This window comes from Pseudochaenichthys georgianus, chromosome 22 (genome assembly GCF_902827115.2).
Source record: "Pseudochaenichthys georgianus chromosome 22, fPseGeo1.2, whole genome shotgun sequence".
Lineage (NCBI taxonomy): Eukaryota > Metazoa > Chordata > Actinopteri > Perciformes > Channichthyidae > Pseudochaenichthys > Pseudochaenichthys georgianus.
This window is the reverse complement of record NC_047524.1, coordinates 10,354,995-10,379,833: the sequence shown is the minus strand read 5'-3', so window position 1 is coordinate 10,379,833 and position 24,839 is coordinate 10,354,995. Positions and strand designations below refer to the sequence as shown.

At 41.1% G+C, this 24,839-nt stretch overlaps 1 protein-coding gene across 1 annotated transcript in view; it reads right to left on the bottom strand.

The window, feature by feature from the left end:
* The window catches only part of stxbp6 (syntaxin binding protein 6 (amisyn)), a 71,462-nt gene extending 47,251 nt beyond the window's left edge, over positions 1 to 24,211 (bottom strand). The window contains exons 1-2 of the mRNA XM_034111387.2: positions 23,888 to 24,211; positions 11,405 to 11,631 (exon numbers count right to left, since the gene is read on the bottom strand). Of these exons, the coding sequence (XP_033967278.1) occupies positions 11,405 to 11,558 (154 nt within the window). The 5' untranslated portion in view covers positions 11,559 to 11,631; positions 23,888 to 24,211. The remainder of the gene's footprint in view (positions 1 to 11,404; positions 11,632 to 23,887) is intronic.
* Between the last annotated feature and the right edge of the window lie 628 nt (positions 24,212 to 24,839).

Here is a 24,839-nt window from a genome sequence, read left to right as displayed (position 1 = left end):
TGTTAACGGGCAGCAGATCCGCTGTGTGTAGAAAGAGAGAGAGAGAGACGCTGAGCTGCACCATGCAGCGATCAGCTGATACGGAGCATAGAGAGAGAGCTGCAGTCCGCGGGGCTCGGCCTCCTGTCCTCACAACTCTTATTAATCCCGGTACCGGACAATTGTTATTTGTTCCTACTCGGAACCGAGTTTTGCTTCCCAACCCTGACACGGTGCTACACTTCCCGCCCCGCCCCCGTCTAACTGTACAGAAAGCGGCGAGATGCATTTCCTTAGGAATCGACAAGCAGAACCGAAACTAACATTTCTAAACGAACAATGGCGGACACGGACAATTTGCGAATGAGTTCTGCCTTTTGTAAACTGAATGTATCAATAATTTGCCAATAAATCGGGGCGAAAAACGTCACTTGTCCGCCGGACAAGTCAATTGAAAGATCTACTTGTCCGATATTGTAAATAACACGTCCCGGACGGTGGGACGTGTACTTTTTCGCACACTGCCCACTCTTTTTTATTACAGCTGTCTTCTTTCCTCCTTTCCTTGTTCCCTTCATTGCACACTGCACAGATGAGAGGAAGGGTCTGGGCAAAAGCTTTGTTTGCACCACGAAGATGTCTCCTACCAGGTATGCAGGGAATTGTGTTGACACGGTTTCTGATCTTAGCATTGAGAGAACACAGTATCAAAAACATGTGTGGTGTGGGCCTCTTCTTGAATAATTACCTCCTCAATGGTTCATAGTGGATACATCACCTCATCTCTTTGGGCTATTCCCTTCTACCATGTGCCATCGACACTTTCACAACATTCAGAACAACAGCAAGCCAGGAAGAATGCCAGAAACTGAACCTCTTCACTCTGAACACTTCTGTCAAAACAAGAGAGAAAAGTCATGAAGTCTTTAGGATAAGAAGAACCACACCTAGTTGTGTTGTTGTAATGACACGCTGGGACTGTGAGTGGACCCCAAGCTCGGAAGGGTTACGGTTAGAAAGCACCTCAATTTAAGATACATTTATTTATGGACAACATCTGTAAACAAAATAAAACAGCTGCAAACTTCCACCGTAAATTAATTTTCAAGCCATAAGAGATGAAATAAAAGAATACCAACCAAGTATTTTTGCTTTATCTCATCATTTCCATCTCCCACCTCCTCTGTGTCTCCTGAGTGAGCAGGAACCCTACTGTTCAAAGCGGAGCTCCACCCAAAACAACAAAACAGTGAATGAGGAGTTTAAAAAGGGAGCTGAGGGACATGTTCCAAACAAAAAACCACGCACTGACGCCATCACGCCAATAATCATATTTCTTCTAGAAAGAAAAAAAATAACCCTACTGTCTCTGCTGGAATATAAGAGACAGAAACACAAAGCGGGGGCTGATGAAACTCTCATGAAGCAAGATTTAAGGTTTGTTCCTTGAATCAAAGGGCTGTCTGTTTGGATAGAATAACAAGCAGACTGAGTCAGACAGCAGAGGACGGAGGAGGGGCTGATGCAGGAGGATAATAGATAGTTTGGCATCGGAGAAAAAAAAGCACTGAAAAGAACCGTCAGAACTACTGGGGAAAATACACATTTCCCAAAAAGAACACTCATTTTCTTCAGACTGGATTAATCACACTGGAGGTTTTTGTCTGCGCAACAGCACACACACGTGACGCGAGTCCACCTCAGAGCACCTGAGCTGAGCCTTTCATCTGTCCTGTCCACCCGCTGTGTGCATGTGTGTGTGCACTCTGCAGCATGAGAGTTAGTAAAAGATATATCAGAGACCATACATATTTGATCATGCAAAGGCTGGAAAGAATGTCCTTAAAGGCAATGGGCTTCTCTATAAAAATGTTCCTGTTCTTCATCATGAGAAATGTTTGCAAAATAAAAATAAAAACACGCATCAATGACTAATGTATGTACCCAGGTTGAAATGCAAGCGTTAGTAGCCTAAAGGCCATTCAAAATATTTGCTGGAGATCTAAAAAGAGAAAAACATAGAATGCTCCGACAGGACAAGTGAAAAGGACGAGTGCATAGTTCTCCTAATTGGAGTTGAACATTTGAGAATGTATTAGCAATAAATAAACTACACACACCCTGCCAGCTCCGTCACTGCTGAGTTCATACACACTGCACACACACAACAAATCCTCGCTCTTTATTTTCCTCAACCAACCAGAAAAACACTACATTTCACTCTTCTCAGTACGGTGGTACGAAGGGAGATGATTGGCAGGTTGAGTTGAAAGATTGGCAGTTAGTAACACACAAACAATTTCCTCTCTGTGTGGGTCTGGCACTATCTCTCAACTGCACACGCTACACTTAAACACAACCTCTGAGTTCAATAAATATCTTGATGTAAAAGAAATGTAGACGCTTAGTCCATGGTGGAGGCTAAACTTGTGCCTGACGGCTATTGGGTCAGCAGAACACTGGTGGAAACCTGAAAGTGTAATACATACACATTCAAACCAATTACAATTGTGAATATAAAGTGACAGTTTTAGCATATGCTAACATCTGGTCAGTGTTGCATACTTTACCAAAGCTTCAAAAAGATTGCTTTTCCATCTCTTAATGTTACCTTTCTCTTTACAAGCTCAGGTCACTTAAGCAATAAGACCCTCATCTTATCTTGGCCTAGGGGTGATTAGAGGCAAGAAGTTGAGGGGGAGGCTGGTGTGAGAGTTAGGGCTGAAGACAGTTCATGTTTTTAAAAACAAATAGTGCTACTGCAAGAACCTAATTAGTGTAGATACAGACTGCCAGAGCCCACTGATACAAAGAGGTCTTGGAGTGATGGCAAAGTACACACTGATGCAAAAAACACACACCGTAATAAGGACTGTTTGAGTGGGCCGTTATTTCTCAGCTCTCAGTCAATACTGAGAGGCCAGCATCAGTCATTTCTGTACACTGTCCCTGTGAGAAACCCACAGAAAGCTTCTTTCTTCACAAGAGAACAAAGACCACCCCCACACCCACACCCACACCCGACCTAACCTTGTCAACAAACATTGGGCCAGACTCCCGGAGATGTTTGAAAAAGTTTGATCGCTTAGATATAAAGTGAAAGTGAGACCAAACTGAAAAGAACCTCGTTCAATATTTCATGCAGTTTTGTCAGGAGGAGTTGATCGAGTTTGTTTAATCAACACAGAAATGAGTTCACCTTAACGTAACACTTTTTTCATTTGAAAAAAATGAATTTCAAGTCACTTTTGTTGGCATTTGCTTCAATGCCGGTGTTTAAATGTGTGAGTAATAGGTCAAAGATATTTTTTTTATTAATCATTTTCCCATTGTTGTCAACTGAAGAACTGACAGCTACAGCTATTCCACACTTTAGGTAAAATATGAACATTGTGGAGATTACCCTTCATTTTGAGGGGATTATACCTGAGAAACATTTATGTTTTTCTTTGACCTTGAACTTCATACCTTCTGTAAATCTCTACAGACATTTAGTGTTATCGTGCGGTGTTAACACGTCCCAGATCCTTAGAAATATGTATCCATGGTCTCTCTTTCTGTTTCCATCTGGATTTAAGGATGGGCCAACCTTGTCAAGCACACAGAGAGCCTAATATGTATTTATGTGATCACAGAAAGTCAGAGTTATGTGTTCTAGGACTCTGTAACCAAGGTCATAAGTGATCTGACTTTCTAAGCAGCCTCGTCTACCATGAGTAACACAATCTGCTGGCCCATTCATCTCTCTATAGGATCAATAGCCGCAAGGCCGCTGATGATGAATGGAGCTAAATCGAAAGTGCATTTTACAAACTTGTGTGGTAACTGTGGAATACATATTCTACAGGGCCTTGGAGAGAACATTGACACAGGGCTGTGATAATGAAACTGACAGAATACAAGAGATCTTTATCCCACCAATAAAGACATAGGTTGAAGATAGACAGGAGTGACATAACGTTAACACAGTTATAAATCATTGACTTTAAGTTATTCAAATTGAATAATCCCTGTACAAAGAAGCTTAAACCTCAAAACAAACAAAACTAAGATAACAAACACTGCACCAAACCACACCAACAGAGATGCACACTAACCGAGTCAACAGCATGAGCTTCTCAGCATGTGATCAACATACTGTAAGACCCAGCCTACACACAAAATTAACATGTGAACCAACCCACAAAATAACATGCCTGCATAAACCCACTGTGCATGAATACACGCATAAAACATGGCTGCCCACATGCTTCCCACAAAGAACACATTAACATAAAGCATCAATGACTGTTTACATGCGCACAACTACCCTGGTCATGGCATATATCCCAGATATGCGCTTCAAACATCATATCCTCAAGTCAGAAACCCATACATGCTATCTGGAAGTTCTAAGCTGAACAGCAATGATCAGAAATCTGGGATACTGCTCGGATCATGTTTTCAAGCTTATGAATAAAATACATTCTAAACCGCAACTTAAAAATGGGATAATAGTGTGAATATAATAACACTAAGGCACTAGAACATTTGCTTACATTAGGTGAGGGCATTGCTTGGTTAATATAGGCGCTTTCACACCAAGTACTTTGCCGTTCCCAGTACTTAGTTCATCAGAACTCTTTAGTTCTGATGAAAGCAGATCGTGTTCACACCGGAATAAGTCCCTGAGGGAGGATTAGGCAAATTAAGCCGCTGACGTCACTTCTTCTGCTTTGGGTTTACTGGCAGGCCGCAAACAACTTCACGGCGTATACTGCCACCCGAAGTCCCCGGCCGGAAGTCCCCGGAGTTGGGGACTGGCTTCAGTAGAAGCTGCTGGGACTCCCAGCAGCTTCTACTGAAGCCTTCCGAGTAAATCGCCAGAACGCCGACACCGCTCCCACATATTTTTTTTTTTGTGCCATAAGTTAGTCTCTCTCCGTTGGTGCGCTGGGCTAATGCTAATGCTAATGCCAGCAAATACAATGGCAGCTTCACAAAACTGTTCCGAGTTTTATGGAGTGTGGTTTGCAATCCGCCCAGCCAATCAGAAATGGGAACCTTTTTCTCCCATGAAAGTATTCTTGGATCTTTTTGGTGTGAATGTAACATTTCAAGAACTATCGGAACTACACTGGGAAAAGTACTCTGGTGTGAAAGCACCTATTGATTTAGAAACCAACCTAAGGCTCTATATTTACTTCACTAAACCTTCCAACTTGTAGTAGGGGCGTTTATTGATCAGGACAGATGTATAGACCTAATGATCAATGACCCAATAGCAGCGATGAGAGAGGGCAGTAGAATAAATGTGATAGCTTGGAACAGTGTATTTGTCAGTGAAAAAAGCAACAGCTCTTAAAGACCTGAGTCAAACTCCAGTGACTTGCTTGCAACCTGAACACAAAAGTGATTGCGGTTAAACCTAAAGTAAGCAACAACACCGGCCGCCCAGGCTCACTTAAGCTGAGCTTGAGATGGACTTGCTATTCTTATTTTAGTGAGCTGCTTTGAACAGAAACTAGACCTCCCCTGATGCAGTTACTTATACAAATACACATCTATGTAAAAAGGGCAAAAGGTGCATATGGTATGAGAAAGGAAGAAAATGTGTGTACCACAACAACAACAACAAAAGGAATGAAAAGCATTCAGCTAAAAGTCTGCTCCAGTGAACGTTCAGTGTCTTGTGTCTTGTCAGTGTCTCCACTGGCCTCACATCTCTGCTGCCAAACATTCTGTGGGCAGTCCAGTTTTTCAGCGCTGAAATCCAGCCATAAAGGCACCGCATGAAGCCCAGTGATCAAAGAGAAAGCTCACTAACCAACAAGGTCCAGCTTTTGGCTTTTCTCCAGGACACTCCTCCCAGGACCCCTGATGTTGTTGTGAAAGTTATAACAGGAGTTTCTGTGTGTATTTGAGCCACTCTCTGTGAACGTGTATGAGTATAAGATCAAAGACATCATATAAGATTCATCACAACACGAGAAGCAGCTACTGGTCAGAGGTGAGGTGAAGCCAGAGCGAGGCAGCAGAGTTTAGTGTTGTATCACATTTGGTTACACATAACTTACACATCTCAAACACATCATGTGATAAGTACAGCCAGAAATAAGAGCTAGGAAATAAAACATCCTCAATGAGTCAATGACTCATCATGATTTAAGTGTTTGACTATGATATATCAACGGATCTTGGCCGCGTTGTGTTCTCCCCAAAAACCACACCACATTTCACTCTGAAGGACACTAAGATCCAGACTTGGAATAGAACCCACAAGACTGTGATAGCAAACTGCAAAGCAAAGTGGACAACATGCAAAGTTTGTACAAAACAGGTTTGAATATAAATATAATCATGCACTTAAAACATGTAGGCACAGCAGCCTTTTGTCAACTACTGATGGCGGACTATCAGATAAAAAAGGCTCAGGCAATTTCAGAATATGATGGTCCCACTTTGCTGACATACAACTGAATTCCAAAATGTAACCCTGAAGCCAAACAAGTCTTGTTTTCCTGGAGCCACGTGTTCTTCTGAAACAAAAAGCACTGCTCCTCAAGTAGCAGCTGTCCAGGCATTGTTGTTTAACAGATAGATGTGGCGCTCTACCTTAGACAAAAAGCCATGTGTTCAGCCAATTCAAAGACTAATACACTGAAAGAAACGTGCAGACTGCTTAGGCCAATTGCATAACATCCAATAAATGGCTCTGAGAGGGGGACTTACTCTAAACAGATAAGAAACAAATGCAAGTATGCTTCTGTATTTGCGGTATTAGTCATAGTGGAACATTTTGTTTTTCATGTATACAAAGTATGACAGAATCACAGCCTATGATCCTGGAGTTGTAGTGTTCATCCTTGCACCCTGCTTGAGAGTGCCCGAGGTCTCTCTAGTACAGTTCCTCTTGCTGAAGGCTTCCTCTTGGCGTGACAAACCACATGATTACATAACGCTGCAACTACATGGTCCCTCAACCCTCAACTATCTGCTACTGTAGCCATGAGACTGTCAGCGGCCCCCTTCCCCCACCCTTCACAGTGCTCTCACATAGTTTACACACAGGCTGAACACTCAAGAGTCACACACACAAGTGCAGAATGCTTTAACACTCAGGCTACACCGTACACGCTCAGGAATACAAAAACAGACTTTCACACACACTCGAAACAATGCTTGGCTGGCTTAAATATATGCCACATGACTAAGTCAACCACATAACAGTGTTGGCCTTTACTGCAGTGCTCCCACATGTGACACAAAACAGCAGCTCAGTCAGCAGACTGTTGGGGAAGAGCAGACAGAAACAAACTTTTAATAGGCTAACTAATGTCAGACATTAACCTCGGCGATTGTCGTGATGCTAGTTGTACGGCGGCGTATTAGGGTGTTTTGTAGGTGTAACAAAATAATCAATACGGAGCAGAGGCATGGGGGTATTATTCCAAGCAAATACACAGCACGTCCGAGATGGAAAAATTAAACATTCACGAGAAAACTATTTTCTTGATTTGTTTTTGAACATTATGAGACATCCATTTACACATACATCATATTGTTATTCTTAGGATACTAAATATTCCTGCTTTAAAATGACCAATATTGGATAAACAAAATACTCTTCAGCAGACAAATTAAATAGCCTGATGCCTGTGCTCATAATAAGCAAAGATGGCTCTGAATTAATAGGTTTGTTTTCTCAATCCTACTTTATATAAAAAACTGACCTCCCACTCAAATCCCCCAAATGCTTAAACAGAAAACACACCTGTTCAGCTGGGTTATATACAGGGCTGCACATAACTGGTGCGCATGTGCGCCTCCGCCAAAAAAAGAGCACCGGGTCATTTGAAAAAAGGCGCATTTGCGTACCAACATTGAGAGAGAGAGGGGAGAGAGGGAGAGAGAGAAAAGAGAGAAGGGAGAAGAGAAAAGAGAGAGAGAAAGATATTTGCGAGTTGCATATGAACTCAGGGACGGCCCGTAGTACTGGCGTTATAGATGTTCGCCTAGGGCGCCAGACCTGGGGGAGCTGCGCTGGCAATTCTGGGAGGGGAAAAACATTTTTTGACCGTTGGTGCTCATCCAAATTTTCGGCCTTGATGTAACAATATTCATAATTAAGTAAATGTAACACCCTTTTCACCCCGGTTACACGTTTCATTTGCCCTGCACGATGGGCGCTGTAAGTGATGAAAATGGGGGATGTTGGCTAATCTGGCGCCCGCAGCTCACAGCCAAAATGCGAGGGAGAGAGGGAGGGTGCACCGGTTCTGGCGCTGTTGTTATTAGAATCTGGTGCTAGCTGCTCTAACGGATATAAGAAGAAGATGTTTCTACAATAATGTGGAGGAGAGCTCTCACCAGTCAGACTGAGAGGCTGATGACTACAGCTCAGTGAGGTAAAGGACTCTGAGTGTTTAGATAGTTCACTTTAGTCTAAGTTATCTCAGTGGGTCTCAAACGGTTTGGTCACAATTTATGTAAACACATATTTCCAAGGCACTCCTTTATAATTATTGGGAATGATTTCAAACAGGTTTGAAATCATTCCAATGTATACTATAGGACAGTAACCAAAAATATCCTTTAAAACTGGATACAAAAAAATGCATAAATAAATAAATGTTAAGGTAAAATAAGATATGAACAACAACAATAAAATAAGTTACATTCATTTGTTATTGGCTATGGTAGGTTATTGGTTATGTTCACATACTTATTTGATTACATCCACTTGTCTAAGATGACAACAGAGACTTTCGACCCAAAACCAGCTGTTGACTTGTGGATGCAAGCAGCTAATCGCAGACTCAACCAGAGAGAAAGTAGTAGGCCTACATCATCAGCTACCATGTCTGACAGAGAGGAAGACAGTGAGGAGAACAGTCAGGAGGGTAGTGATGACAGCTTGTAGGAATACTGGTCGTGCGAGTTGTACAGAGATTTGGGGTATATCCTCCACGGATAGCAGCTTTAGGCCAGTTTAGATTGGCTACCATTTGATGCCTCCCAGAGGATTTAAGGTTGACACTGCCTCAGTCATTCTGATTTCCCTCAGCCAGGTTACACTGACCTACACACTGGCCTACACACTGACACACACAATCAATAATTATACCAGGGATATTGGGATTTATTGTCAACGGGCAGTCAACATTTCCAAAAACAGTGATAATTGATTAAACCATTAAATAATTTATGAAGGGAAAAGTTTAAAACAGTTGCTGATTTTTATAGAAGAATTTACTGCTTTTTTCTATAACATGCCAATTAAAATGAAATTGGATTTCTGGACAGTTGATGGGTTCTGAAAAAAATAAAGGGTCTCTGGGAATTCATCAATTACAAATAGACAAAAACAATCAGTCAAGCCACTTGTGGGATTCAAACAAACTGCAGTCCACTCTCTCTAATCTATCGATATACTGCCATGTATTTTGTTGTAACCAATTTTCTTTTAATCAAGGAAGCTACAAGATCAGATAATCTATGCATTTTAATTACACCATGCAGCTAAACAGTTGGGATATCCAGTAACTTGAATAGATTTTGGAGCAGCAGAGCTCAAACTGGGCCCAAAGGTGGAGGGGACGTGATGACACTGACATAACAACAAGAGGATATCAAACCGCCCTCATTTCCACATCAAAGGGGAAATGACTCAACATAAACCTCTCTGAAAAAGGCGTTCTTCTTTCAAAAACCTGTGGTTAATTGTGACTAGGGCTGCAACAAACGACTAATTTGACAATCGATTAATCTATCGATTAATGAAACGACTAATCGACTATTCGGACTATTACTGTATGCCTTGCACAATTTCTCAAACGCTCTTATTTAGCCATCAACTTTTAGATTTAGCTTGAGGTTGTTTTAGGCATGAGGAAACTAACAATGAAGACAATAAAGATGAATACTTGATTCAAAAATACATATATTATTAAATTAACTAAACACATTTTGAACTAAATTAACATTGCTTTTTATTTACACATCAAAAGAAACAACAATGTTTTAACAAACCGTATTAAATAATCTGATGACAGAATTGTAAACAGAATAGCTGAAACTTTAACAAAATAAGTAACTCAGTTACCTCTAATCATTAACCCATGCTTGTATCATTGAGTTAACTCCGTGTGTTGCTGCTAGCATACATAACACCTGATGTGGAAACGTTACTCGTGGATGGAGCTATAGAGCTACTAGAAAGACAGTGGAACCCGGTGCATTCCTCTGTCTGAATGTGGTGCACTTTTGATAAATGTTTAGACACATTGCTCGTGTTACCGCCCTTACATGCTAAACTCTTATTGCACTTTTGGCAACGAGCATTGTCCACCTGGAGACGGGTAAAGTTTAACCACACCTCGGAGCGCGTTATCTCCGCCATCTCCTCCGTGTGTGTGTGTGTGTGTGTGTGTGTGTGTGTGTGTGTGTGTGTGTGTGTGTGTGTTGCTGCATGTAGCAGCTGCGTGTGTGTCAACTGCCCCGCCCCCTCGCACACAGACGGGGAGAGAAAGATCGAAAATACATAGACGCATTTTTGTTTGTCTTTTTGCATATTAGAAACGAGTTGGCGACACTAAGACTGTGATATAATGCTTATGTAGCAATAATACATGACATATTTTTTAAATGTCTCCAGTACCAATAAAAATACCAATAACGTTGGAGCTTAACGGTGCGTAAAACACACGTGATGACATCATCAACGACTGAATTAGTTGGCAACTAATTTGGTAATCGATTTTAATCGATTAAGTCGATTAGTTGTTGCACCCCTAATTGTGACTTGCACTTCATTCATACACATTTTTTTGCATTTGAGATTGTAAACACAGAAGATCAGTGTTGAGTAACTACCAGAAGGCAACCTTGAATCAACATCGAGAGTGCGCACCGGCCTTCCAGCAGTAGACATACTTTAATTTCCTTTCTTTCCTCCTTTAACAAGTTTGAAGCTTTAGTGATGAAATCTGCTGCTGCCAAGGCAGAGTTTAAAATGCATTTAAGTGGCAGGATTAAGAAATGCCATTGATCTGCACTTCTTCTGGCAGTGAAATTAATACGCTCTAGCTATTCTATTCATGAATAATATGCATGGCTAATTCAATTAACAAGCAATATCTCAGCTAATGTTCAAAAAGGTAGAAAAACGAAATAATTAAAACCTCAAATTCTGGTGAAACAATTATTCACTTTCAGCGTAGATCTAATCGATTTAAAAGGGATTGAGCTAAAGCCCAGCAGTAAACTGATTTAGCGTGTCATTCGATTGGCAGGGGAAAGGAAAACATGCTCATCAGTGGGAACATTAGTGGGACATTAAAGGAGACATGCTGAAATGTGAACTTGGGTCGCAGCAACAAAACCCACACATAGTACACAAACACTGTAAAGCCCTTTCAACAGAAACAAAGGTTTGTCCTCTGACCTGAGATGCAGATGAAGGTCATGTAGTCTCCCTGACCACCTGTGGCCAGGAAGGGGATCTTCTTCTTGGTCCTCCTCTTCACCTGCGCAGCAACAAGCATCTTCTCATCGTGGGGTATGAAGACCTCCTTGTTTATGGCCGACTTGACGCTCATCTCTGAAGATGTGAACAGGCAGGAGTGAACAGCTGGAGAATAGTTTGAGTGGAGAAAACGAGATCCACACTTCCTGAAGAGCAGAAGAGAACAGCAAGTTAAATTAGCAAAATATGTTGGACCATGCTTACTATATAAAATACAGATCTAGAATTTCCTACTAAGAGTCTACACAATGACTTACATTACTTGCATCTATTTTTAAAAGTTTTGAGATATAGAACTTTTTTATCCAATGAAATAGTCTATGAAAACGGTTGGCCATATGTTTTGGGTATTAATAAATGAACAAGGTAATGACTGATAGGGAATTACATGTAACATTGTGCTTGTGTGTCCCATTTCCAACTATAAAAAAGCAGCACAAATAGCCTTAATTGATCATATAGGTTTCACAATCTTGTTTGTATTATTACTATTTGTCTCCATTGGCATTACTGTGATTGGCACAGCTGTTTCAGGGCAGTGAGAGCAGTCACGTGACTGCTGGAAAGGATATCTATTAATCAACAAACCCATTGACCTCGACTGCACTTCAGCAAGCCCTTTTGCACTTACTGCTGCTGCATAACATGAAGCAAACATCAGAGGCACTTGGAGAGTCACATTGTCTGTGCTCCTAAAGGTTTTTTTTTTTTACATGTAAGTGTAAAGCAAAAAAAAACTAAATAAAAAGCTGTTTAACTGTAAAGCTTGATTCTGTGTTCACATCCTAAGGCCAGTCACTCCCTTATGGTACGTCCACACGGTTCCGTCACGTTGAAGCTTCCCGGTGGGCGTGTCTGGCGCACGACCAACAACCAATCACATTCATCTCCAGCCCCGGACACACAAGCACGCGGTTTGATTGGCTAATGCTTGTACTGGCATATCATTTGATTGGCTGGCGCTTCCGTCGACGCTTGAAAAGTTGAACTTTTCTCAACTTTCAAAGCGAGCAACGGAGGCAAAGCGACGGAACCACAATGCAGTTCGGCAAAGTTTGACATCACCCCATTCAAAGTGAATGGGAGGCGTCTCCGTTGAAGCACGCAACGGAACCGTGTGGACGTACTGTTAGACTCCAAAACGACATACAAACAATCTACATTTTACACTATACTGCTCACAGTGTACATCACAATGAAGTAATGAGTTTAAGGGTTCCAAAACGTAGATTCTCCGTGTTGCAGCCAGTTTCTACGCTCCCTCTCTTTAAATGTTTTGCCAATGTTCTTAGTGGAAGTACAGGCCCTCTCAGAGACGAAATGTCTCAAGCTGAAGCTGTTAAGAGTACTGGTAAGTCTTACTGATACAGAACAGCAATCATGTTTCTATTATTACAAGCCAAGGTCTTCTAGGAATTGTATTTTGTTTGTGGCTGGGAATAAACCTCAAGAGACACAGAAGTATGTCTGATGTTGCAGGGAAAACTGGGCTCGAATGCACAAAACAGCCAAAAAGAAGTGGGTGAATTGGTTCCAAGTGCTCTCCTGAGGACCATGGAGCTTAATTACATTACATTACATTACATGAGCTTAATCATTCTCTCGGCCACACACAAGAACTCACAACCACATCCTGCTCAGCCCACCCTGATGAAGCGATCCGATCAGTCAGTCTCAACCAGTCGATGAATTGCTCTACTGCAGGCAAAGCCAGTCAGCCTTCAGAGAAAAGCCTTCATTGAACTGGCTGGCTAATAAATGACAGATGAGGAACAAACACCAAGTTGTTTTCTAAAAGTGAAACAAGTTTAAGACTGAGTGCTCAGCAGTTTAGGAGTCAACGTTTAATTAACTTAAAAGCACAACTTGCAGCAAGTTTACATGGACAGTAATAAAGTGCATGAGCCAACTTCTCCACCCCCTTTACTAGCTGCTGAAAGGCTGCCATTGTTGACTAGTGGTCATTGTTAAAGGAGGATTACGTCAGGTCAGAAGGAAGAATTCAACAGCAGTGAAAGCTTTAGATACAATGCCAGGGCTACAATATAATGCGATAACTTTTATCGTTTCATTTTTGTTGAGTGTGTCAACTGTATGGTGATTTCTGAGACAGCATTTTGTAGCAGCTTTAAACTGAACGGCATTTCAGGCAAAGGTAATGTGTACAGGTGGCACTAGTAGTTAAGTATTCACCTTTCTGACAGTCAAAATTGAAAAGCAGTCCAACATCCCAACCATTTTTGCTAGGGAAAGCTTCAATTATAGCTGTGACAACAAGCACAGAGTAGTTTTGCAAACTACCTTCTTTCAAAAGCAAGAAAGCTTTTTCAAGCTGAGCCTCTTGAGCGAGCCAGGCATCGAGTAAAAACTGTGCCTCGAGTTGTTTGTGCATGTTGTTCTGAGCTCTGATAAAGACTGCAAGACTACTGTGCCAGTCTAACTTCAAAATGCACAAACAGTACAGCACTGAAAAGACTTGGACATCATGTCCTGTGAATAAATCATATTCGGAGGTCAGCTCTGAATGTATCCAGCATTAATGTCTTCAACAAGGACGGAGGTTTGAACTCTTATGTGTATCAATTCTGTCAGGGCTTTGACACAGTTTGTAACCAGCAACAAATTACTTATAGGTCACCTATTCTGCAAAATCCACTTTTTCATGTCTTTTATACATAAACATCCGTGTAAAGAGATTCTGGAAGTTCCAGGAAAAAAGACCCCTCACTTTTTGTCCTGATCCATTTATATAAAAACCTGTCTGAAAATGAGCTGATCAGATTTTGGCCACTTTATGATGTCATAACGATTGTTTTGGCTTGTGTAACCATTAGCCAATAACCAACCAAGGTAACACCCCCCCCCCCACCTTATCACCTGAATCTCCTCCTAGAGCACCATTGTGTTCTTTTTAACCAAATATCTCTCATACCTCATTCGCACCAACGGTGTGTCAGGGCCGGTTCGGAGCTGGAGCTTGAAAAGCACCGGGTCTTCCTGTTCACACCGCAGCGGAGCAGCCTCTTAGCACCGGAATCCGGTTCGTTTCAAACACCAATACATTGTCCGGCTAGAGCAAAAGCACTGCATACGTCACGCTGCGTCGTTGAAGTTGATGATTGCGATTGTAAAGAAGTTTTGAATGTAGCATGTAACGACTGTAAAGTTGGTAGTAAAGTCATCCCATTTCTTTCATTTCGTTTCGACAGAGCAAAACCAAAACGAGTAGCGCTTCAACACAATCGGCCATTGTTGTTGTCGGTGTGAGCTGCGAGCTTTCCGCGCGGTTTGGCTTTATGAAGCAGGCACGCAAACGGTTACATCATGACGCAAACGATGACGCAATGACGCAGCACCAGTCGGACTCTGGGTGTGAAAAGAACCTCAGAGGGGCGTGGGAAGTGGCTCCTTATTTGTATCTAAAGTAACAGACAGAGAATCAGCACTTTAGAAACAGGGCTGAAACAGAGGGGATTATGGGATGCTGCAATGATCCGTTTGGTATTTGGAGCCAAACACTTCAGAGACATGTTTTTTATATATCTGAGACCTATAATATATTGATGAAAAACAGTATAATAGGGGACCTTTAAGATGTCTTTGTTAGGGGCAAAACGATTCCACAATTCTGTAATTTGTCATTATGCCAATATTTACCCAACATACATGACACTGAATCCACATGTACTCACAAATGTAAAGTAACTGTCCTAAATGAGTTCACCCCTTCCCCTTGGTATCTATCCTTTAACATCTCCTTCTCTTCTCAGTTATTGGGATGATGAATAAGAAAAGAACATTAAGGTGAAATCTTGAAAAATCTACTCAGTCTTATTTTCCTCGAACAAATGACACTAGCAGAGTTCCTCTCTGTGGAAGCCCTTATCCGTAACATGCCTCCCTCATCTCCTCTTTCCTCCAGCTGAGAAAGATGGTTGCCCACATCTCCCTGCAAGCTGTCACCAGGCAAAGGGTAGCGCCTACCCCCCTAAGGTGGCCAGCTGAAGCATGACGGGAAGGAGGGATAAGGGAATGGGGGATGCGAGGAAGAAAACAAGGAGGATGATGAGGAGGAGGAGACGACAGAGGGGAGCCTGGAGGCAGGGACATGTAGCCAGTGACAATGCATAGCTTATGGTTTGACTCGAGCAGTCTTATGCAATGCTCGCAAAGCAGGGCCACGTTAATGTACTGGTGCAGCTGTGGCAGTGAAAACGACGTACATATATTTGACGGCTGCTTATCACCCCATTTCCAAACACGGCCCTTTTCCAGAACACTTCATTACTTGTGGCTGTGTATTGCCAAGCCGCACTGCTGCGCTCTTGCCCAGTGAGTTTATGTGAAATCTGTTCAGTCTGTTCACAGCTCTCATAGGACCTCATTGGGTTTTTGTGTTAACTTATTTTAGCATCAGTCCTGCTCTCAGCCTGTGCTCACGAGCCTATAGGAACCTGCCACTGTAGCAGGAGTTGCAGAAGAGAGGGGCTCAAAAGACAGGTGGATGTCACAGGCCTCCTCACACTGAATGGAAGGTGTATCTTTACAAATATACAAACTCAAATGCAACCCACCAGGCTTTAGAAATACATGTAGGGAGGAATCGCCAAGTATATTTACTTTTCTTCATATTGACTGTCAGCTTGCATGAGAATTAAAGACAATATAAATGGATCACATAGATGTGAAAAATATAGCTGCAGTATGTGCATGGACTCTTGACTAAGACAAACTGAAAGACATCTAAAACGTACTGCGATATTGGTTGGGATGGGTTGAGCAAACAAACGTCAGTTAGGGTTAGGGAATGTGTACACATGCATCAGAAATAGTGATAAGCATGGGAAAACACACATGTGCCTTATCTTTACTTATTAGCAGGGGTGCACATAACTTTTTTGCCCTGGTTCGCAAAGGAGCACCTGGAGATGTTGCTTGGTGCGCATCCTTAAAATGAAATAAACCGGACCTTTTGAGGGGTACTTGACTTTATGAACGGGGGGCGGTGCGCTAGTGAGCATGCTCATGAACTGTTCGCCCGTGCCTCGCAGTGGGGTTACTGTGCGGAGCACATAAAGCAGACCCTTCACGCGATAGCGCGGGGTAGAGCGAGGGATCGCAGATGCCGTTGTGCTCGCGGACGGATTAAAAAGATTAAACCTAAATGGCTCGCGAATTATACGTTGGCAGCCGTTAATATACCTGGGCGGCCCGCCCAAGTAAAATGTATGTGTGGGAAGTAGTAATAGAAACCCTGCTACCTTACCAGTTCTTATGCAACTCGCATCTCTCTCTCTTTATATTGCATATGCATTGCAAAGCCTAACAAGTTAGTTTGTTATGGAAACTGAACATCTGACTATTTACTTAAAATTGTGAAGGTAATGCATAGGGCTGTGGCGATACACTAATCTCACGATACGATACGATGCACGATATTCAGCCAACGATACGATATATATCACGATATTCAGCCAACGATACGATTCGATATAATTCGATACACTTATATCATTTTCTGAAAGATTTTAAAGGGACAGTGTGATTTTGGTGACATCTTGTGAGTGTTCCATTGACTTGGATTGAATTAATTCAACTGAAAACTGAAAGCATCAATTATACAATATATGGCTCTGACAGAGCGTCTCCAGCTTGCAAATGCTGGACAAAATGAATCAAAAGATGTGGTGAGAAAATTAGTTTCATTTATTGAAACAGTGCAAACTGTAGCTGTAAAGTGCAGTATCACGATAGACAATGGAGAATGAAAAGGTGCAGCAGGTGGCGGAACACGGGGGATTTGAATGAGACTTGTTAGAAATTAAAATCAATGTTTTGATGGCATAAAGTACCATAAACATACCGTCAGTTTAAATGCTGTTTTATACTGAAAACCCAGAAGTTGTTGTGCACAACCAGTTGTTGAGCTTTTATTCTGAAAATCCTTCATCTCCGGTTAGCATTTAGCATGTGGCTAATATACAATTTCCTATAGAAGTGAATTTAGTAGCGATATGACACGGAGTGTTGCACACCGAAACCTACTGATTTCAACACTACAACTATAGACGTCGAGATATTATTATTGCTGAATATTAAATGAAGGTACAGTTTATTTGAATACGTTTGTTTACAGACGTGGGTAGCATGAGACAACATTCGGAACTACCGGAAATGATACCAGCCGTGAGGTATTTTTGGAGTATTGATTACAGCGTTTAAAATGTATTAAATGAAAAGTCATGAAAGAGATAAGGAGGAGAAAAGGCGTGTTTAGTTATATATTTAATGTGCAATGTCTGAATCCTCTGTAATGCGCAACAACGAACATTGGAGACGTGGAGGGCCGATCCCCAGCTGCGCCAACCGGCCCACAGGGAGGATTCAGCAGAGGATATTTAACAGCTGGAAAGGTGGAGCTCGCTCTCTTCCCTTCGCTCACGAGAGCCAGAACACAGCTGTTTTTCTGACTGAATCATCTTCTGCTTGTAACATTACCGCGCTTTTTATTAATTAAAGTATACATTTGAACATTCTCAGAGACTCAATTAGTCTCCTTTTTAAAGCTTCTCTCCTGGACGCGAGTATAACGAACACAGTTATCAGACTTAATGTATCGATACCCGCGGCTGAAATATCGATACTTTCTCGGAAAACTAAATATCGATATATATCGCAAGATCGATTAAATTGCACAGCCCTAGTAATGCATTACTAATATTCTAAAAACAACACCAATATGTACGTGTAGTTCTGGAGCCCGAAGTGCAGTATTTGAGATAAAGCTGAAACAGTGTACCTAAAATGTGCATGTTCAGAAAAGCATACAGTGCACTAGACTGGTATGTCAACAATCATTTTGTGTAAACAATATAGGGGAAAATAACCAATTTTACAACTGCAGAGAACAATATGTAGAGCAAAGTTAGAAATATCACTTGCAGTTTTTGTGTTGACTAACCTTTGCTGGATGAGTATGAAGTACAAAACAAGATTTTGGAACATTATGAGTGATGGCAAGATAAAAAACAGATAATATAATAATCCATCCCCTGTATCCACTTCTCCCACTGACATTAGATTGAAGTAGTTTCTTTATTCCACTCTGCACTCTTAAGGAAGTGTGAAAGGAACACTTTGCCTCATCTGCAGCTTATCATGCATGACTTTCATGTTGAATCGTTGCTCTGTACCAGGCTTTCATTTGACAGAAAAAGCATTCCACATTGTGCACGTATTCATAAATTACATCAGATGTGTTGCAGTACTTTGAATGAGCAGTATCCATCGTCGCCACACAAACAGATCCCAAATGTTATAAAAGAATAGAGAGAGTACAATGTCTACCCTGCTGTTTTATTTTGTATAACAGCCAGCCTGAGATGAATTAAAATCTAATTCTACACAGGCCGCTAGAAAACAACAACAACAAACGAAAACTGTTGACATGCGCAGTAAAACCCTGTCAGTCACACATCATTTGCAGGCATCAGGTATCATGTTGATGACAAGAGCCAATTATGCCAAGAATGATTATGCTGTACAACTACACTTCAGTTCCAACTGGGGAAAGCTACATCTGGTGTTTCATAATACATGAAAGTCAGTAGAATATTCATAATTAAGTCAAATCTGACTGCTATACTGTTTTAGTAGACAATGATTTATAACTAGCAAAGGACACAGGGCTGCAAGAGTATACACTTGAATAATAAACAATATCAGGCTTTATAAATGATGGCAAACTCTACCAACAGAAATTATAAGTAGTACTGCACCTCAACCATGTTCTTCAAATTCAGCATCTGAATAACAGTTTAAAGCATGACAATGTTAACGGGACACGAAACTACAAAGAAGTTATATTCTCAAAAGAGATTCAAGGTTTTGCACAGTTAAAACATGTGTGCACTGCAAAGGGATCAAACTGATGTTGAGATAATGATTGGGGAAACCTATAACAGCACCAATAGCTGGCTCTTCTGAGAGAGGCTGGGACTGCTTTGTAGGAGTCACTTCATCCTTGAAGGCAGTTTATTTGAAATGCTCTCAGACAGAGCTCTTTCGAGGAGGAGCATGAGGGAGGAGAGGAACAAAACCATTTCTGGCTTTAAGATCCTGCTCATAATTAAGTATAAGATTTATCTTTGTCTTTTAGCTTAAATGTACATTGCATTTTCTCTTCACTACACAGTAAGTGTGGCAAGCAATGTACTTTTTATATTGTGGGACATAAGATAAATGCACACAAAACGGAAAACTGCACATCCTGCCCTATAGCTATTTCACAATATATAAATAAGAGTTGATCTCCATAGAATCAGGTGGTTGAATAGGACCTTAATCTTTTACCACAAAAAGGAAAAGGCTAGGGCTGCTCAATTAATCGTATTTTAAATCGCAATTACGATTATGTCTTGCAACGATTACGAAAACAACCTAATCGAAATAAAACGATTTTTTATTGGTTTTTCAGTTGAGTTATACTTAAAGTTCAGGTTAATCAACTGTTGAAAACATACTGTTCACATTTTTTTTTCTCCAATAACTGGATGTTTTCAAAGTAAATGGATAATCGTTTTTAATAATCGTGATATCAATTATTGACCCAAATAATCGAGATTATGATTTTTGCCATAATCGAGCAGCCCTAGAAAAGGCCCATCTACAGTGGAGCAAAAAAGTATTTAGTCAGCCACCAATTGTGCAAGTTCTCCCACTTAAAAAGATGAGAGGCCTGTAATTTTCATCCTAGGTACACTTCAACTATGAGAGACAGAATGGGGGGAAAGAATCCAGGAAATCACATTGTAGGATTTGTAATGAATTAATTGGTAAATTCCTCGGTAAAATAAGTATTTGGTCACCTACAAACAAACAAGATTACTGGCTCTCACAGACCTGTAACTTCTTCTTTAAGAGCCTCCTCTGTCCTCCACTTGTTAACTGTATTAATGGCACCTGTTTGAACTCGTTATCAGTATAAAAGACACCTGTCCACAACCTCAAACAGTCACACTCCAAACTCCACTATGGCCAAGACCAAAGAGCTGTCAAAGGACACCAGAAACAAAATTGTAGACCTGCACCAGGCTGGGAAGACTGCATCTGCAATAGGTGAGCAGCTTGGTGTGAAGAAATCAACTGTGGGAGCAATTATTAGAAAATGGAAGACATACAAGACCACTGATAATCTCCCTCGATCTGGGGCTCCACACAAGATCTCACTCCGTGGGGTCAAAATGATCACAAGAACGGTGAGCAAAAATCCCAGAACCACACGGGGGGACCTAGTCAATGACCTGCAGAGAGCTGGGACCAAAGTAACAAAGGCTACCATCAGTAACACACTACACCGCCAGGGACTCAAATCCTGCAGTGCCAGACGTGTCCCCCTGCTTAAGCCAGTACATGTCCAGGCCCATCTGAAGTTTGCTAGAGAGCATTTTTTAGATGATCCAGAAGAGGATTGGGAGAATGTCATATGGTCAGATGAAACCAAAATAGAACTTTTTGGTAAAAACTCAACTAGACGTGTTTGGAGGAGAAAGAATGCTGAGTTGCATCCAAAGAACACCATACCTATTGTGAAACATGGGGGTGGAAACATCATGCTTTGGGGCTGTTTTTCTGCAAAGGGACCAGGACGACTGATCCGTGTACTGTAAAGGAAATAATGAATGGGGCCATGTATCGTGAGATTTTGAGTGACAACCTCCTTCCATCAGCAAGGGCATTGAAGATGAAACGTGGCTGGGTCTTTCAGCATGACAATGATCCCAAACACACCGCCTGGGCAACGAAGGAGTGGCTTCGTAAGAAGCATTTCAAGGTCCTGGAGTGGCCTAGCCAGTCTCCAGATCTCAACCCCATAGAAAATCTTTGGAGGGAGTTGAAAGTCCGACAGCCCCAAAACATCACTGCTCTAGAGGAGATCTGCATGGAGGAATGGGCCAAAATACCAGCAACAGTGTGTGAAAACCTTGTGAAGACTTACAGAAAAAACGTTTGACCTCTGTCATTGCCAACAAAGGGTATATAACAAAGTATTGAGATGAACTTTTGTTATTGACCAAATACTTATTTTCCACCATAATTTGCAAATAAATTCTTTAAAAATCAGACAATGTGATTTTCTGGATTTTTTTTTCTCATTTTGTCTCTCATAGTTGAGGTATACCTAGGATGAAAATTACAGGCCTCTCATCTTTTTAAGTGGGAGAACTTGCACAATTGGTGGCTGACTAAATACTTTTTTGCCCCACTGTATATTTCTCAGCAGCTGGTGAAGGTTATATAGAGCCAGGGAGGATGAATCAATGAATTACGTCAGGCCCCCAATGAGCTGATTCTTTATAGCTCAGCATCTTATGACGATAAAACATTTGGGAGGGACTGAACTGTCGTAGGTAAATATTTGAAAAGTAAATATAAAGCACTTGCTAATATTTGATGTCTCAAATACAACTGAAGAGACAATGATCCATTTGTATTCTAGGGAATGGGCTTGAGGCATTCATTCAGGATACAAAAGTGAATGTATAATTAGTTTGCATAAGGATAAGCTAAAAGCGCCAGCACTGTGTGTCTATGTACATAGCCAAAAAAAGGAAGTATGGATTATACACTTAGTGCAAAATCAACAAAACACAGGAAAAAAAACAGACAAAACACAAACCAGACGTATGTCAAAATGTACTACTTCTCCATTATATGTCTAGCATACTGAGTTAATGCTAAAGATATTATCAAAGAGAGAAGGAAAACCACAATCTCAGGATTCAGATTCCTCAGGGTCATCTTGTCAGACACACTGACGCATCATGTATCATTATATGAGCAGCAACAAAAACAAGGCTCTTTATGTCTGCCTTCAAGAATAGAAAAGAGAGGGAGCCAGCTCAACAGTTTATATTATGCTGACTGTAATTGGACACTGAAGTACGGAGAGGCTTAATCTTGTCTTTTATGGCGTGCCATAGCAAATTAGGACTCTTGTATATGATGCAATATTTTAATGTAAGTGGGGAAGTTAATGCCATCGGGTAGGATTAGGGGACTCGCTGCTAGTCTGAACCAGACATCCCTCTGGGTCTGAACCTGCCGCACACACAGCAGGGGAGACATGTGGTAATTGGTGTTCATAGATACAGGCATTCTAACTTTGGATTCAGCAAAGAGCAAGCCCAAGCATTTTGGATCCTTAAAAACAACCAATATGAAGTACAATTAAAACATATATATAATGAAAGTGAGAAAAATAAGTCGTCTGAATGGTTTCTTTTTCATATAAAATAAGAGAAAACGTGTTAAATATGATTTCAACAAAGAACAGGACTTCACATTTGGTCACTGTGAAGATACAAGCCAGTTTAGAAAACTGACCATCCTATATAAGAAAAAAGGAGGTTTCTGTAAAGATGAAATGATTGGTTTCACCTGAGAACCCAGGTAGTAATTTGCTATTGTTGGGGCCCCAAGTAGCAGTTTAGTTTGCATATGCCTGCGCCTAGTTCTGGTTTAGTGCACACTCAATAACAGCCAACATTCAAAACACAGCCCCAAAAACAAGTTTTCAGTATAGTAACACTAACTTAGTAAAGCCATTGTCTGTTAAATATCACATTTAATGTTAATCAATATATTGACTAATCTTGGGTATCTGGGATAAATGTTTTAAAAATGTTATTCCATTTTGGTTTGTTTGCACCAGCACAAACCACCACATGTACTTTATATACTTTTATGTGAATATTGTGACCTTGTGAAATAATTGTCATGTATTACTTTACGAGTAAACAGTGATGACACATAAGTAAGACAATCATAATACTCGGCTATTTAAAAGTGGACTACACCCAAATTCACTTGACTGGGCTGAAATACATTTCACTGGAATATTATCACTTCCAAGATATGAGTAGACGGCGGCCAACTTGAATGAAACTGATAATATGTTGTAAGACTTAAGGCTTGACACCATGAATGCATTTGTATTGTATTTTCAACCCCAAGTCACTACAGCCTGCGTTTATGAAGACAGCTCAGGTGGGGCACGGTGCACCTCCATGAACACTATAAAACACACATTAAACCTGAGTTAATTTTCTCAAAGCAGAGGTAAAAATAGTTCCCCATCAAGTTTACAGAAGAAACGTTTGACCACGCTTTGTTTCCACAACACAAGCACATGCATATATTCAGTTAATGAGCCAAACAACCCGCGCGCACAATTGTCCTGAATCCAACCGTAAAGTGGTGGAAAGTGTTGACGCAGTATTTTAATCCTACGCTTCTCAATAAAGCGAAAACTGATTCTACATTCATTAAACTTGACCACACAATTACTATTTGAATTGAAATGTCTATAAAGAAGCACAGTCTGGAGTTAGCGTTACTTACCGATGTGTTTCAGTAGTAATTTCCACGTGCGGCGGGTCCCCGAGTCCTTCGGTTAATTTCTCCAACTGCTGTCACAGTTTACTCACTTTCCGCAGCCTTGTTTTTCCCAGTCTCGTCACACTACACGGAAGCCTTTCACTTTTAACATCGCGTCGACTTTACTTCTGCAACAGTTGTTGGTGTGTAAGCGGCGGGAGGAGAGTTTGTTTCCTTGCTGCTGTTTCTGCGCAGAGAACGTCTGTTTGGCTGACTGACTGCGGCTGTGTGTGTGGGAAACCAGTAGCAGGTTCCCAGACACACACACACTCCCTCCCCGCCAATCACGTACAGTGACACACCACCACGTATAGGCATTTCACATCTGCATGTATAAGGAGTCTCTTTGAAGTGCCAAAGACCCAAGCCAGTTTATAGTATATGCAATGAAGTGTTAAGGTGTGGCCCCCCTTGTGAATATGTTTTTGTAAACATATTCGCAAGTTTAAAAGTCTCAAAAATGCTACAACTACTGTCACAAACTGGATGCATTTGGAGTATTTTGTTAAAGGAGGATTAAAGCGTAATTAGGGAGCACTGACTTTGATGGTTATTGGACTCAGGATTAATTCATTTGGATTCCCGCTGTATGAAAAAATTAAAGGACGGCACAAGTGGAAACAATTCACAAGGGGATTAAACTGTTTAAAACACATGCTCAAAGTAAACCGGATTTTGCCGATGTGTTTATGTGGATTCAAAAGTCGTAAATAATCTACAAAATGGAGGAGACCGATCTGATCGGACCAACTGTGACAAATAATCCAACTGAAACCGGCATGAACAATGACTATGTTTTAAAAATGCGCTTATCCAGAAAAGTCTGGTGCGGACACTTTACTCGCAGAAGAAACATTTCTATTAAAAAAAGAATTATACATTTCTGTCTTGTTATGCATATAATAGCTATTAACTT